This window comes from Mercenaria mercenaria, chromosome 7 (assembly GCF_021730395.1).
Source record: "Mercenaria mercenaria strain notata chromosome 7, MADL_Memer_1, whole genome shotgun sequence".
NCBI lineage: Eukaryota > Metazoa > Mollusca > Bivalvia > Venerida > Veneridae > Mercenaria > Mercenaria mercenaria.
Window position 1 is genome coordinate 68,616,714 of NC_069367.1, and position 17,719 is coordinate 68,634,432.

General features: G+C 35.5%; 1 protein-coding gene across 1 annotated transcript; it reads right to left on the reverse strand.

Moving 5' to 3' along the window:
- Window positions 1-5,069: 5,069 nt before the first annotated feature.
- LOC123553991 (uncharacterized) lies at window positions 5,070-12,854 on the reverse strand. The gene is made up of 6 exons (XM_045343796.2): window positions 12,650-12,854; window positions 12,097-12,180; window positions 7,767-7,824; window positions 6,939-7,178; window positions 6,103-6,315; window positions 5,070-5,251 (listed from the first exon to the last, which is right to left on the reverse strand). Exons 1-6 carry the CDS (start codon window positions 12,683-12,685, stop codon window positions 5,145-5,147), a joined length of 738 nt encoding a protein of 245 aa, XP_045199731.2. The 5' UTR covers window positions 12,686-12,854; the 3' UTR covers window positions 5,070-5,144.
- Window positions 12,855-17,719: the final 4,865 nt, after the last annotated feature.

Sequence of the window (17,719 nt, forward strand, 5' to 3'; positions counted from 1 at the left end):
TCAGGTTTGGTTTTGATTCTGACTAATACATATAATGATAAGCTATAATTGAAATAAAAGTTTTTAAGATAGCACTTTATATTATCTAGAAAATATAAATTAAAACAAAAAGAATAAAAAAATATCAAAATTCACCATTTTTTAACAGTTTTTTTTTCTTAATAAATCTCTTAGACGCACGGTGACCCCAACTTTTTTTCCTTCCATTTTGAAGCATTGTTGTGTGTCATTAAAGCTGCAAAATATTTTGAAAATCTCAACGTCAATTTTTTTTTTTGGTAGGTCTAAATACGTTTTTACCATTACAAATGAAGTGGGTGGGGTAATTATGTCAACATGTAAAAATGAAAGAGATTTGTTAGTGACATTTATGCTTATACAATACTGACATCACCTGGTATTCATATTAACCTGTAATACCTGAAATCCTTATAACATTAAGTGGGATATTATATGTTTTATAAAGTACCACCATTTATTTCAATTTTACAAAATTTTAGAAATGCTTAAACAGTGGGTGAAGAAAATGCCCTATAAAATTAAAACGAGTTCGGTGGCCTGTGTTTTGTCCTCTCTTGTTTGTCTTAGAAACTAATGTTCTTCAAGCCCACAGAGTATGAAATAATTCTTAACGTTAGAAACAAATCGATCCTACATCCTTAAGTTTTATCTTTGAACATAAATCTGACATACTAAATTAATAGACAACAAGTTCCGGGTAAAGTAATTTGAGGTTAAAAGCAAACCAGGCTTTAAACCCTTTTTGATTGATGCAGCAGCAGATATATGTTTTTTATATCTTCCAAGGGATCTACTTTCCAGGTTTTATTTATATCGTGTAAACAACTAGTGGCCCGATTCAAGAAACCTCCTTTTTACTTTGAACTTATGATATACTGTTGAGTAAGCTGTGCAAAAACCTGTTTCACAAAACCTGTTTTAACATGGTTAAAATGTAAGACAAGTCAACTTTTGATGATGTCCAACCGTGACTTTTAATAAAACTAAATATGGTGACCGCATATGTTTTAATAGAGAGGTGGCGATTTCATACCTGCACGTGTACTCGTACGCGAGAAAAACAAGAAACATGGAAAAAATGTTAAAATTTATTTTGCTTGCTACACTTAGATGTACAATCTTAAAATACTTTAGATTTACTAGAAATTATTGAATGTGTAAGACTAAATTGTGTGAAAACTAGAAGTTATGGATTTTAACACCACATGTGCTTATGAAATGAAGAATAAAATCCTATATGTGTGCGTGCCCGTACAAGTATGACGTCGCAACCTCTTTAAGGAGAGAGAGAGAGAGAGAGAGAGAGAGAGAGAGAGAGAGAGATTTGAAACTGTCAGTAAATTAGGCAGCATTTTCATAAACTTGAGAAACACAGTTTTGAAGAAAAAATGAAAATATATAATTCCCAAATCGTTCATCTCTAAATTTAATCGCATTGGATAGGTTAAGCAACATAATCCTGCTGTAATATTTTATTAAATGCATCGCATATATGTTACCTTTTTACATCAAATTACACTTTAATGATATAACCATAATGCATTCAATATTCGAAACTTTCTAAGGCTATAGTGCTAGTAGAAGATCACATTTTGATTGGACATTAGGAAGAAATTCAAGAAAAGCACTATTACGGTCTTCATGCACCCAACATTAGAACATACGGGGGCTGTTTAAAAATAACGTAGACTTTTGCTGTCCAAAGCCACCTATTGTGTTCAGTACTAATGAAGCAGACGCCAAAATTATGTTCGGTCATCTTTGTTTTGATTTTCTTCGCAAATGGCCAAGAAGTGCTAAAAGACAGCGAATGTCGATGGAGAAAATAAATAAGTGAATGAAGTATTGCCATGCAATACAAAGTCCCCTACTGGAAGGCACCTAATTTTCTCTACTGCAGTATAACATAATAAACTTCTATCAATGATGTATAAACAATATTGTACTATATACACAATATGTTATAACAACATACTTGGATTAAAATGTGCATATATAAAAAACCACGGTTGTTTTCATATTGAATTGTTTTGGCTGATTATAAAAAAGTTATCAAATAAGTTATTTATAGTAACAAAAAAAATCTATATAAAATAAGTCCAAAAAAATCCTCTTGACCTTTGATCTCAAAATATGACCTTGACCTTTAAGCTAGGGTACTGGGTTTTGCGCATGACACGTCGTCTCATCATGGGGAACATTTATGCCAAGTAATATTGTAATCCCTTGATGGCTGACAGAGTTCCGGATCGGACAGGAAAAAACCTTATTGACCTTTGATCTCCAATTATGACCTTAACCTTTGAGCTAAGGATCTAGCCTTTGCGCATGACACGTTGTCTCATCATGGGGAACATTTGTGCCAAGTAATATTAAAATCCCTTCATGGATGGCAGAGTTATGGACGGGACAGGAAACATACCCTGTTCATGCTATGTTAACATTTAACTGCTACGTGTGACCTTGACCTTTGAGTTAGGGGTCTGAAAGTTGTGCATGACACATCGTCTTATTATGAGGTACATTTGTGCCAAGTAATATTAAAGTCCCTTCATGGATGTGCGAGTTATGGACCGGACAGGAAAAAAAACCTGTTGACCTCTGACCTCCCAATTGCAACCTTGACCTTTGAGCTAGGGGTCCGGGATTTGCGCATGACACGTCATTTTATCATGGGGAACATTTGTGCCAAGTAATACTAAAATCCTTTCAAGGATGGGAGAGTTATGGACCGGACAGGAAAAGAAGCCCTGTTGACCTTTGACCTCCAATTGTGACCTTGACCTTTGAGCTAGGGGTCCGGGTTTTGCGCATGACACGTCGTCTCATCATGGGAAACACTTGTGCCAAGTAATATTAAAATCCCTTCATGGCTGGGAGAGTTATGGACCGGACAGGAAAAAAGCCCTGTTGACCTTTGACCTCCAATTGCGACCTTGACCTTTGAGCTAGGGGTCCGGGATTTGCGCATGACACGCCATCTTATCATGGGGAAAATTTATGCCAAGTAATACTAAAATCCCTTCAAGGATGGGAGAGTTATGGACCGGACAGGAAAAAAAGCCCTGTTGACCTTTTACCTCCAATTGTGACCTTGACCTTTAAGCTAGGGGTCCAGGTTTTGCGCATGACACGTTGTCTCATCATGGGGAATATTTGTGTCAAGTAATATTAAAATCCCTTCATGGTTGGGAGAGTTATGGACCGGACAGGAAAAAAGCCCTGTTGACATTTGACCTCCAATTGCGACCTTGACCTTTGAGCTAGGGGTCAGGGATTTGCGCATGACACGTCATCTCATCATGGGGAATATCTGTGCCAAGTAATACTAAAATCCCTTTAAGGATGGGAGAGTTATGGACCGGACAGGAAAAAAGCCCTGTTGACATTTGACCTCCAATTGTGACCTTGACCTTTGAGCTAGGGGTCCGGGTTTTGCGCAGGACACGTCCTCTCATCATGGGAAACATTTGTGCCAAGTAATATTAAAATCCCTTTATTGATGACAGAGTTATGGACCGGACACGAAATTGCCACCTAAGTATGCAAATGTGAGCTAGGATGGACGGAATGACGGAAAAGCGCAATCCTATAGTCCCCGAAACTGGTTTTCAACCAGTAGGGGACTAATAATCCGTGATTCGATGCAAACATCAAACTACGACGCCTTGAAAAAAAGCCCAACCACTCACGGTGCGCACCCTGTCTTAGATTCTTGGCATAAGTGTCCATACTGTTTCCGCTTCGAGTGCAGGAGGTCATGGGTTTGAATCCCAGCCGCATTATACAAAAAAAAAAAAAACGTGCAAGATGCTACCAGTAGTTCTCTTGCGTGGCGTTCAGCATTAAAAGGGACACTGGCTTCGCTTCGCTCATACTCTCGTGGCGATGAATTTCATCAGGAATGAGGTGCCAAGAGAGATCCATATACGTTGTAGAATTTATTTCACAGTCGACCTAAAATAAATTAGTATAAACTAAAGACTAGAGACAAAGTCTACATTATTTTTGAGCAGCCCTTGCATGTACGGTTTAGACATATTCACTAAAAAACATGATTATATTTGTTCTTCGGTACAACCACTGTGTTTTTCTGGAGTACTTGCCTGTTTTAATGAAAGTCTTCCTCACAATTTACTGAAAATAAATTAGTATTTGTTTTAAATTTCTTATAGAGATTACAGATTAATGGCATTACTGCATAAGGTATTATATTACGGTTTTTAAGACAAGTCTTATGGTCTGTCTTAAATAACCACTATTAAGGAATGCATAAGTTAGCTCTGTTGAACAGTTTAGTTTATAATTTATGACACGCCAAAATTTTGTCTTAAGGTGTTACATGGGAGTGAAGTTTAGATACAACTCCTGCATTTTCGTATGACGACCACAGCTATAAACTCGCCCTAAAACAACCATTTCTCTTCGAGTTTAACTTATGCACCATTTTGCTGTGATAATAAGCCAATTTCAGTTACAAAATGTGTATTTCTCAATGGGATATTAATAGACGCATTTTTATCATTCATTTGTCAGAAACAAAATAAAGACGTTAGTGAATGTAGAATTAAATATTGGTACATGTATATTGTTTTCAAATAGTGAGAGCGGAACCTTCAGAAGTTTGTTGTATCCTCTGATATGTTTGAATTGACGTTCCTACTCATCTTATACGTGACGTGTGTTATACTTCGAATGTTTGTCCGATTGATTTGTTAACTATTACAACCGCAGTCTTTAAGTTCAGTGCTGCGGCCATAAAATGTATCTCCGTAATTGAACTCAGAGTTGATATTTTTGATGCTCCTTTGGGATCATAGACTCCATTCAAACAATTCCCCTTAAGTTTGTTCTAGAGAGATATGCATTATTGTATTCATTTGTAAACACTTAAAAAAGATCTGACAAAAAAATTAAGATCATCATCTATCATCTATTAGTCTGTCCGACTGACTAGTATTCAAAGGAAGATGTCACCTATTATGCAGACGCTACGGACACGTCAAAATCAACGCTACGTAACAGATTGAGAATACATATACGTAGTAACACCTGTTTCATTTATTCTATAATTTATTTGGAATTCATATGACACAAAATACACATTACATCGATCATGAATATCAAAGAGGTTGACATATTCGAATGGCACACGATGAAGAGAAATAACAATAATTGCCGTCAGGACATTCCGAATTGCCGTCACATGGGTTACAGCTGTTACCACCGCCTGCAGAAAATGAATATTCTAATGTGAATGTCAAAACTGAACAGAGTAGAAAATATATTACGAGGAAATGAATCTGCAATTATATGATTCATCAAGCTTTTGAACTGCTCAAGCGATATGCGATTTCGCTCAAGCGACGAGTACTACGGTTTGATTAACTAATTGACAATCCATCTAACATGTAGAACTGAAATCGTTGCAGACGTACTAGTAACTGAAGGTGTCATCTGCGCCACTTTAAGACTTTAGTATACCTTACATTCAAACGTGCATGAGTTGCTGAAGGCGTCATCTGCGTCATCTGTGCTAATTTATGACCTGTTATACCTTTCCTTCTGACGTGTCCAAGTTGATGAATGTGTCGTCAGCGCCAAAATTTGACTAGTTATATCTTACAATCAGACATACGAGTTATTAATTTATACCTTTCTATCAGACGTACGGGTTACTGAGCTTTACATTTCCTTCAGACGACGTGTACGAGTTAGTGAATGTGTCGTTTGCACTACTTTATGACTATTCAGACTAGTACGAATAAATGAAGTTGTCATCTGCATATGACAAGTCTATAGCTTACCTTCAGGCGTGTACAAGTCATTGAATAATACCTTACCTTCAGACGTTCGAGTTAATGAAGCTGTCATTTGCACTACTTCAATACTAGTACTAAATATACCATACCTTCAGACGTGTACCAGTAACTGAGTTTTACATATCCTTCAGACGTGTACGAGTTGCTGAATGTGTCGTCTGCGCTAATTTATGACTAGTTATGCCTTATATTTAGACGTGTACTAGCCACTCATTTCTACCTTACCTTCAGACGTAAGAGTTATTGAGTTATACCTTACCTTCAGATGCACGAAGTACTGAAGGTGTCGTTTGTACTACTGTAAAACTAGTACGACTATCCTTTTGTTCAATTTGAATGCTGCTTGTGGTCCTGTCTCTTGAGTTTCTCCACCCAATAGATGTAAAATTTTGTATTTCAGGATTCGTAGAATTCTGAAGCAATTGCAAGTCCCGCGATCTTCCAAGTTCATTTCGGAGCACATGATTAATTGCTGAAACAGAGTCACTATTCCATTTGAAAAACCATCATGGATATCAAAGAAAAGAGGTAAAAGGGATTATAGCTAGTACTGGTTCTTCCCAGGAAAGACGGCTTCGCGTATATCGGTGCTATACACACGGCACGTGATGTCTATTCGCAAAGAGCTGGGCTAAGTTAGCCGGACAGGCCTGTATCTAAAAGGACTTCTCTCTCTCTCTCTCTCTCTCTCTTTGGGGCTTTGTCTCACTCTGTCTCTCTGGTCAGATCACTCTGTGTCCGTACTAGTAGAGGATGAATTTGGCGTCCTGACTGGCTGCCCTTGTGAAGCGCCTTTGAACGTGTTTATTATAAAAAGGGCGCTAAATAAATCTGGTAGAATATAGCATACGAATGTAACAATCTTATTTGCATTTAATTTCAACGAATAAATATATTTAATGAGAGCACTTTCATGATTGATCAATTTAATAGCTTTCAATGTAAAAATGTTGAGAAAATAATCAATGAATTCAAATATTGCTAGAGAAAAAGGAGAAATACTTTTTGAAATTGGTTCGTAAATGCTCAATCATCTTTTCATAAAGTTTTGTTTGTAACTGCTTTTTATTGATAATTTGAGAAAGAGGTGACTACCATTTCCGATTCGGCTGTTGTTTCGTAGTCGCTGTTGTCTTTGTCTTTCTGCATGTTGCTGATGATGCTCGTTTAATGTTGATGTACCGGATTGTAAACGCTGTATACGTGGTAAGCTATTTTGACGGGGTACTATTACATGGGTGTTATCGGAAAATCCTCTATCCGATAACCTTTCTCTTCGATAAATAAACTGTCCGTCTATCCAGTCTGAATGTTGAATTAGGCTTCTTTCTTGTACTAAGTGACCGGCAAATGAAAAATAAAACATTAATGTGTAATGTGATCTTGAATACTAATAATTGCGCATTTCTTGTGCATACATTCATTTTAAAATCAAAATAAATATATACTTTTAAGCAGAGTGAAATACATTTTTATATTACGTTGTTAACGTCATAAATGCCGTCATCAAACATGTCATCAGGGCACGTATTCATGAACTATTAGATATGAAACTTAAACTTTAAAAAGCGTTTTGCTCTGTAGTTGTTAAATTAATACAAGTAGTACTGAAACGTTATATGGATGTAAATTATGCAGCTAAGATAAGACAAATTACATCATTATGAAAAGATTATAAATAAAAAAAATGTCAAATTGAATATCTGCCATGATTCTTAAGTCTAAGACTATGTTTCAGACTATAAACGCTAATGAGTACTGGCCCTGTTTTCTCATAGTCTACTAAAGTGGTTTTAAGCTAATTATTTAAAGACAATGTAGTGTCAGTGCGATTTGAAATATTAATGTACAGGTTGAATTAAATGAACACATGAGCGTTAAAATCAGTGTTGTCGTTACTATATACTAAATCGGTTCACTTACGATTGCATCTCTGTACTGAGCCTCTGAGGACGCATGCTATGTACCCTGGACATCTCCTCTGAAACCAAAGAAAAAGTATTCCAAAAAAAAAATGAAATTTTACTTTCAGAGACAGTAAGACATTTACAATACATAATAATATATATTTCGAATCCAATTACTTTGCCGTACGGGTGTGCCTTATTACATGTATATTGCTGACGACATTATCTTTTTCTACTTATAATATCCGCATCGGTATACATCATTTTAAAGTCTCATAATGCCTTTGTTTACAATGTGGCCTCCGCATTTTCCGCTATGAACATAAAATGCGTTAATTTCTTGTTAAATCCTATTTCTGATAATTTCTTTCTTTCTTTCTTTCTTTCTTTCTTTATTTATTGTTTGGTTTAAACTTGCATCGACACAATTATAGCTCATATGGCGACTTTCCAGCTCTGATGGTGGAGGAAGACCCCAGGTGCCCCTCCGTGCATTATTTCATCACGAGCGGGCACCTGGGTAAAACCACCGACCTTCCGTAAGCCAACTGGATGGCTTCTCATATAAAGAGTGAGGCTCGAACCCACATCGGTGTGGGGCAAGTGATTTGAAGTCAACGACCTTAACCACTCGGCCACGGAGGCCCCCAATAGCTTTCTTTTACATTTGTTAAAGGTTTGAATATTGCTGAATATACTAGAATGTTTTATTAAACCTATTGTTTGTATTACCTCCCTTTAATGCTCTAAATATAACAGTTCATGTATTAAAAGTAGTAGTGCTTTTCTAACCATGTAAGTACGCATAACACCTATTTGGAAAGCTGTTCCATCTGCTTTTACGATGAAAATTTAAAGCATTATGGACCTTTAATATTTCTCTGTATAAATATATATTTACTTTTGTGACATTTTTCTGCGTTTATTTCCTTATGTGTATTGTTTTGTTTTATTCAAAGTCGACGCCACTGTTAATGGTTTTCTGTTAAAATATTCACGATATTGCGGTTAACTGTTTTATTTATTCTTTCACGTCCTTATATATGTATTATATTAATTACCAGATGGCAATTCCATTCGTTTATTTCGTTACATAATACTATATTAGGTTTTTTCCCTTATATCTGTTGATGACAGTTGGACAGTTGCTAACAGGATGCAGGTGATAAATGGAACGGCAAATGACGCCCAATTAATATAGTATTTATTTTATTTTATTCAAGTCTCATCAGCATACATAAATAAAATCACAGTACATATTTGTATTACACATAATATCTTAAAACATATTTAATGCTGCCACTCAATACTGAGTTACTTGAGACTATATATCGTGATATAATTTATATCAGAGATTATATCATATAAAACAAACTCCACATTATATTGCACTTATAAAAAACCCATATTGTATGCTATCACAAAAGGGTTATTACTATTATATTAAAGGATAAACATATACCCTCTAATTCAACCCCCTATGTGATATTTACATCTACTATTGTAATCTAAATCTATATATATTTGATATATTTTACATTATTAAAACTTGAATCCATTTCGCTAATCTTTTGTAGATAAAAACTGCCATAAAATTTAGCTTAAAATACTGAAAACGCAAAACAGGCATTACTATGCAACCGTTAGAAAATGTGTGTAAGGAATCTGGTCCAACATTAATCAGATTAATGTTGGTTTGATTAGCAAAATGTATTCAGGGTTACATAAAATTAAGTAAAAACATCAATGTATTAAGAAATGACTACTTATTTACAAAGACATAAAATTCTTCTTTGTAAAATATCATGACAGGTTTTGGCTGTACACCTTATCATTTCCTGGTTGGACATAATAAAAATTATCTTTTCCAAATGAGAAAAGTTGGTAAAATATGCTTCTATTGATATTGCTTTAGTAAACAGGACCTGTCTTATATCATTGTAAATGTGGCAATGAAATAGAGCATGTACTTCAGTTTCAACTTCTTTACAAAACGGACACAATCTATTTTCAAAACTTAAACTCTCAAATCTCCCTGTTTCCACCCGCAATGGTGCTACACCACACCTGAACTTGGCTAATGCAGACCTGTGTTTAAGTGGTAAAATAAATTTACAGTACTGCTCAACTTGGAGTTCTGATTTATACAAACGATACATTCTCAGTTTATTTCTTCCTTTATGAGATGGACCAACAACACTTTGTATTTGACTCAATCATGTTGCCTTACATTTTTCTAATAATGCTGTCTTAACAGTATTATACAATGATGGAGAAATAGGGGAAGAAATGTCAACACTGAGGTCAATATTCAGCTTCCTCATTAATACAGTGATTACAAAATATATATTCTTACATGACCCAGAAGCTAGTTAATAAGCCCACAAAGCTATACGTTTGTTCAGTCTAGTTACATTAGTGTTTGACACACGTTGCATAGACTTAATTATACATAACACTTGTTTAACATAAGCTGGTTCCCATCCCATCTCTCCAATAAGTGCAGCCTTTGGTGTATACTTTCCCACCCCTAAAAAGAATCTCATGGCCCTGTTTTGAACTGCATTAATACATGAATACTCCTTAAACCCCCAAATGGAGGCAGCATAACTTATAACAGGCCAAACTACTGAGTTGTATAATTTTGTAAACACATCATATGGTAAACCACCTGCTAACTTACACTTAGCAATAAGTAAAGTATGTTAATTCTTCCTGTTTTCAATATAAATCAATCCGCAATCATTTCATTCTCTAATTTACAATACCATCAGAAAAATTTGCTTAACGACTTTCTAACATGACCCGATTTGTTTCCTAATTGAACAAAGAAATTATTATGCAATACATGCATTATTTTTACATCAAAGTTATAACGTCATAGTGTCAAACATTACAGCGGTGCGGTTATAACGTCATAGTGTCAAACATTATAGCGGTGCGGTGGAGAAGAAAACCAGATAAAACAGGTAAAAATTTGGTAAATATCTTCAAAGCTTGATAACGTGCTAGAATCATTGTTCAGGATACATTATTTCTTGAATAATATACAAGCAATGGCTGTTTGACCGTGCAAAAAAGTGATATTGACTTTGAATGTCAATATCAGCTCACTAATCAAGAATTATTTTAGAATATGAATGAATGAATGAATTAATTAATTAATTAATTATGATTATGAATGCTTATGATCACGACTGATGATAACTGATGATGACTCTGAATGAATAATGGTAATATTCATGATGGCGATAATGATGAAAATGGTGATAATGATGATTTTATGAAAGAAGATGAATGATGATGATCAAAGATGATTAATAGACAAATAATGATGATGACGACTATCATAATTACCATTACTATTACAATATTATACAATTATTGCCTTTTGGTGAGGTCGATATGTGGATTTACCGACCTGATAAAAGCGATATCGACCGAGGGCGCAGCCCGAGGTTGATATCGCTTTTATCAGGTCGATAAATCCACATATCGACCTCATCAAAAGGCAATAATTGTTTTATTATTAAATCCAGCCAACTCATAAGTATAAACTTTAAATACAAATATCTGCAGTCTTTGGTCATTTTTCGAGGTAAATTGTGTACGACGTCGAATTGTTTTGACGTCAAACCGTGATGACGTCATGGGTGGAGGTCAATGCGTGTTTTTTGGCTCCGCCTTCGAGTCAATACGACTTTTTATCACTGATCATGTGACTACATCTAGACCAATGGAAAGGACCATAAATATAAATTTAATAATAATATATATCAAGGTGATGATGTTTTTATGATTGATTGATAATGATATTGGCTGATGATGAGTGAAGATGAAGAAGATGATGATAATGAATGAAGATTATGTATGATGATAATAAGCATATAATGAATAATAATGACTAATGTTCATTACAATGATTATGATTACGGTGATGCTGCTGCTGCTAATGAATGCTTGTGATATGTAAACGATTACTTGTAATGTATTATAACCAGCAAACGATATTGATTTTTCAAGATGATAAATTGTTTAATTATGATTATAATTATGATGATCATAATTTATTAAATGAACGAATGGTGACTACAAATGGCTTACTAATGAGACGCACACAATTATGTTTTAGATCTTATATTCCAGATGCAGGTAGCGGTTTTGACCAATGAGAATGTCTGTAGTTATAGAAAATATTATAAAAAGATTTATAACAGTACTTTCGGAAATAATCATACATGATTTATATAAATGAGACCGATATTGCCAATAACGAAGAAGCCCTCCACGGTACTGCAGGAAATAAGCAAACAGACTGTATATGAGTTAAACACGAGTATGCTTACATTACAAATAATTCCATGTTGTAAACCAGTACGGGTGTGAACTCGATGATTATGAACTAGCTCCGTCCAGCTTTGGAGTATAATCTGCAGTTGAAATAAAAAGGGCCGTCAGACATTATTATTTTTAGAATATCTTTGTCTGTAATATTGTTATAAAGATGCAGCACTAAAATGTCTTAATATTTAAACACCTTTTAACAAATAAACTCTTGTTGTGGCTTTTCAGTACTTACACAATGTTATTTATAGAAAAAGTTCAACTGAATTATTCAATGCCTATTTCAATGATAAATGATTATGCAAATGGTGAATTTATATATACATTAATTAACTGATTATAATTTGAAATGAATAACTAGCGGCCAAATAATTAAAACTCGGACACGACCCACACTCGGACACGACATCAGATGTTTAAGTTTTCTGGTGATTTATATCAGATGTTTAAGTCTTCTGGTGAATAAGTATAATTATTTCTTATATATTTTTAATTTACTAAGTATTAAGAGTGTTATGCAGTGTAGATTTTGACAACAAACTTGAAACTACTTACCAGTACGAGCATCAAATAACCATGGCAACAAAACATACTGTCCTGTCTTAAGTTCGGATTATGTTTTAGAAGGTAATATTTTCTTCATTATACGCAAAGTCCAGCACGACTTATAAACCATGTCTTTATCAATCATTTCTAAACAAAGAAACATGTGTAATACTGAAACCTCAAACAATCTAATTTACTTTGGACATTTACTGCTTTTCCCTATTTTGAAACAAAACATCACATTGGATAACAGCAAAACAAACATTCATGCAACAATGATTTATTATATTCTGAAAACTATTTACCACAAAATTTGGGGCCGTATTTTAATATCAATATTAAAATGTCTGCATAAATTATGTGTTCTTTCGTAACTTAATGTTGAAATCAATCCTGTTTACTCGTGATTGAATACTTTAACCTTTTTGTCTCAGGCATTAACCAATTGTATTACAGGGAGAAATTGCAATTCATAAAATAATAATTCCTTTTTAAGTATAAATAACCAACTACTTGTAACTGTTACTATGAAATGAAAGCTTCCGTTTACGAGCAGTTATTCTGAATTAATCATTTCTGTTATGAAAACTGTCAAACACAGTAAGCTTTTAAACACTTGTTTATTTTGGAAGCTGTCGAAAACACTAAGCCTGTAAAACATAATTGTACGGTAGCAAATTAAAAGCACTGTTTAGGTTAAACAACAACAATGTCTGTGCTGTTGTTGTAACTCAAAAGTAGCAAAGGACAAGGTTTGTTGAACCACTAGTTCAAACACCTCAGTAAATAGTTCTCACATAGACGTACATCAGTTGGATGGTGGCTACTACAGAGAAATGAAATCTACTAAAAGAAAAAAAACGTGTACTTTTCGAGCTCAGCATCATATGATCATCCTATTCAAAACGCTGAAAGTACTGCATTTTTGGACTTACTAGTAAGTGAAGATAACAGAGCTTTCCTTGTCACAAATAGGAATGTATTTAGACTAAAAGTCCGATAATTAAATATTTTGCACTTATAATCATCAGCATCCACAAAACTGTTTCCGCAATTAGAGGTCGAGTTAAAGGGCAAATAATTTCTACAAAGACCTGCTTTAAGATTACTGGGTTTTATTTTTCATTGACCCCTGTTCCAGTAAGGAGGTCGCGACGAGAACAGTATTTTAGTATTTAGTTGTGCGCTAGTTGTGTCCCTTTGTATTTTGGACGCAATTTGTAATGTAAAAAAGCGGGAACTTTGGATTTGCTACGTTTGCATGGCCATTTCAATCCTCATCAGCAATGGAGAAACAAACATAGACTTTCACTGAATTTATCTTGCATATAAGCGATGATCGCGTGGTATTCATTTTATATAGAAGTTGTTTACTACAAGACTCAGAAAATGCAAGTTAATTCCGTCCTGAGGAGTTATCCACAACCTGAAGGAATATGATTGGTAGGCCTATAAAGATCTTCGGAATAAGTGTGTGGACAAAGCAGCTATCGTGGCTTTTGAAATGGTTACGGTCAAAGTGCATCTTCATTGATAGAAGCGTCTTAGACACAAATGAATGGTGAACCGGGTGAGTCGTATTCTTTAATTAAGTTCATTAAATTCAATTCAGTGATAGAAAGAATCTAAGTAATATTTTAAGAATGATCGAAAATGCGGTCATATTGTAGACAGTAGGTCAATGGCGTAGCTCAAAGAGGGAACTGTAGGCAAAGTGCTAAACAATTGTCCAAATAGCGTCACATATAGCTCTATATAAGGGCAGAGATATGTACCATAAGTACTATAAGCTTGAGCGTACACATGATGTCTGGTCTGCCAGGGCTGTTAAAAATTTTGTTTGCATGTTTAATTTGAGCCACAAGTAGTATTGTTTATATTGTGAACGCATTAAGCATTATTGTGAAAGTGTAAACATTCAAATAATATTATTTTCCATTCTTTAGCCCGTTTTTATTTTATTATACCCCCACAAAACGAAGTTTGGGGGGGGGGGGGGGGGTATATAGGAGTGGCTGGGTCGGTCGGTCGGTGGTTTTGGGTTCTGGATGATAACTCATGAAGGCTTGACGATTTGAATAATGTTTGTACACAGGTTAATTAGAAAATAAGGTCATTCGATGGAATGAGTCAAAGGTCAAAGGCACTGTGACTGAACAGTTAAACATTCCGAACTGAGAACCTGGATTTGAATAATTTTGGTACACAGGTGTAACATCAGAAATACAGGTCAAATTCGACTTTGGGATCTGTAGGTCAAAGGTCAAGGTCACAGTGACTCGGAACAGTTAAACGGTTTCCAGATGATAACTTGAGAACGCTTGGGTCTAGGATCTTAAATTTTTGTACACTGGTGTAGCATGATTAAATACAGGTCGTGTTTGACTTTGAGGTTAGTAGGTCAAAGGTCAAGGTCACAATAACACAAAACAGTTAAACAGTTTCCGGATGATAACTTGAGAACGTTTGGGCCTAGGATCATGAAATTTAATAACGAGGTTGGTTATGACCAGCAGATGAACCCTAATGATTTTGAGGTCAGCTGGTCACATGTCAAGGTCACAGTGATCCGGAACAATTAAATGGTTTCCGGATGATAACTTGAGAACACTTGCGCTTAGGATCATAATGTTTGGTACACAGGTGTTACATCAGGAAATACAGGTCAAGTTCGACTTTGAGGTCTGTAGGTCAAAGGTCAAGGTCACAGTGACTCGGAACAGTTAAACGGTTTCCAGATGATAACTTGAGAACGCTTGGGTCTAGGATCTTAAATTTTTGTACACTGGTGTAACATGATTAAATACAGGTCGTGTTTGACTTTGAGATTAGAAGATCAAAGGTCAAGGTCACAATAACACGAAACAGTTAAACAGTTTCCGGATGATAACTTGAGAACGTTTGGGCCTTGGATCATGAAAATTGATAGCGAGGTTGGTTATGACCATCAGATGACCGCTAATGATATTGAGGCCAGCAGGTCACAGGTCAAGGTCACAGCGATCCGGAACACTCAAACGTTTTTCGGACAATAACTTCACAACGCTTGGGACTAAGATCACGAAATTTAATAGGGAGGTTGGTTATGACCAGCAGATGACACGAAATTATTTTGGGTTCCAAAGGTCAAAGGTCATTTAAACCTTTTCCGGACAATAACTTGAGAACGCTTGGGCCGAGGATCATGAAACTTCATAGGGAGGTTGATCATGACCAGCAGATGACCTCTATTGATTTTGAGGTCAGTAGGTCAAAGGTCAAGCAAGTGCAGCTTTGACATTGGCTTAGTTCTGTGACAAGGCCATTGTGGGGGTATAATTCGTCACTCCTGTGACAACTCTAGTTCTTATTTTACAAGTACAAGCACCCGTCGAGCTCAGTTATAGCACATCAAACTACAAAAAATAAAAAAAATAAAAGAACTATCGAAGTGTGAGGGAGCACAGGTTCAAGGCCCACATTGAGCACTGGCTAAGCCCTACGTAAGATAAGTTTTCTAATTTTAATTATTAAGGTAATTTTATTTGTGCTCATTTTGAATCAATAAAAAATAAGGGCAAATTATTAATTGGGCGCTGTGAGTTGTTTTTCGTTCTTTATAAGTTTCTCAGCGGCGCAGTGGGCTAAAGCATTGAGCTGTTGTACCTTTCATTGTATCTTTTGGAGTAATGACTGAAATGTTAGCATAAATGTTTGGTTGCGGAATTATTTGTCCATATGTGCTATTAGCTAAAACGAACTATATATACTGCCACCCAGTTGTTACGGCAGCTTAAAAAATGTAATGATAAATATATAGGCTGATTATAAGCGTGTAAGCGTGCGTAAGCAGGGATATAAATAATCAGGGACCCAGTAGCCCTTGGCCCCTAGATATTTGGCTGGGCCCCTAAATTGTTGGATAAAATGCCCATATACCCAATGTTTAACTTTTAGTTTGAACAGTCTGGGCCCCTAAATGAAAACAAAAAGTTAGTTTATATCCCTGGTTTGGCAGATAAAATGCCTGCAGCCAGGTCTTCATAATCTGTGCAGCTATGATCTTTTGTTGTGGGGACACAAGTACATGCTTTATATTGGTTTAAGGGGTAAAATAAAGTAAATAAAATAGATAAAAGTAAAACCCCTTAACTGTTAGAGGCAGCCTTGATTATAAAAATGTCGGTTGAAGTGTCGTCTCTGCCGGCTTCCCTTAACTGACCTGCGCTTATATACTTCAAGGTAAAATGTGCTTCTCATCGGCCGTTCCCAGGGGGCGAGAGTTGCAATAAAAGTAAAATAAAAAAAATGTCTATGCTAAACCTCTAACAACCAGGGTCCCACCAAAGAGGACACCTTTGAAGCGTATCCGTCTGTTTGGTCAGTGCAGGTCTGTGTTTGGGAATAACTGTATGCGCAGTACAAGTATACTGTATCCCTTTGTCCTTTGAACAAGTAGGTTTTAGTTAAAATAGCAAAATTCGTACAAGTAAATTTTGTCTATAGCTAATTTGAGTTCCGCATATAAGGGCATGGCAGTTTTGATTCCTGTTTAATGATTATTAGATGACGTCATAGGTTGAAGGCAGTAGGATTCGGTAGTCTGTAGACTCGACGTGATCAGTTTTCAGTTACTTTGCTCAATGGCTGGTCTGCTATAGACATCAGGGTCGCATGTTTTGCTCGCCCCCAAGATACGTGATTTTTTCATTTGACTGTACATGCCTTCGTTTCACAGTGCAGACCTATCTTCGGGACCTTAGTTGCATAAATGGTCAGTGACATGAGTAAAGTGTACCAATATTAACTGTACGTCTCTGTCCCCTGCATCTTTTCTTCATACGGTGCATTTAATTATGATAACCACCGTTATTTCAAATTAATTCAGAACACTTTTATATAAAGTGTATATAAAATGCGCTTACATGTACTTTCGTGTTCTTCTGCTCCCACTGGTTTGTGAAGTTAGGCATGGCAATTATACGAAATTGTTACAGAAAAATGACAATCATAGAGTATTGATATACATTTTAGCATGCTTGAATTCGTTCCGTTTTTCAGTATTTCGAGGAATAGTCTGAGCATTTCAATGTGTTATAC

What these genes read in the sequence shown, in the direction of transcription:
- LOC123553991 (XM_045343796.2), bottom strand. Translation starts at nt 12,685, where the DNA reads ATGTTTTGTTGCCATGGTTATTTGATGCTCGTACTG. An exon ending in GTTATTTGATGCTCGTACTG is followed by an intron (nt 12,181 to 12,649) that starts GTAAGTAGTTTC and finishes TTTCAACTGCAG; the next exon opens with ATTATACTCCAAAGCTGGAC. An exon ending in AGTACTTCGTGCATCTGAAG is followed by an intron (nt 5,252 to 6,102) that starts GTAAGGTATAAC and finishes CATTTTCTGCAG; the next exon opens with GCGGTGGTAACAGCTGTAAC.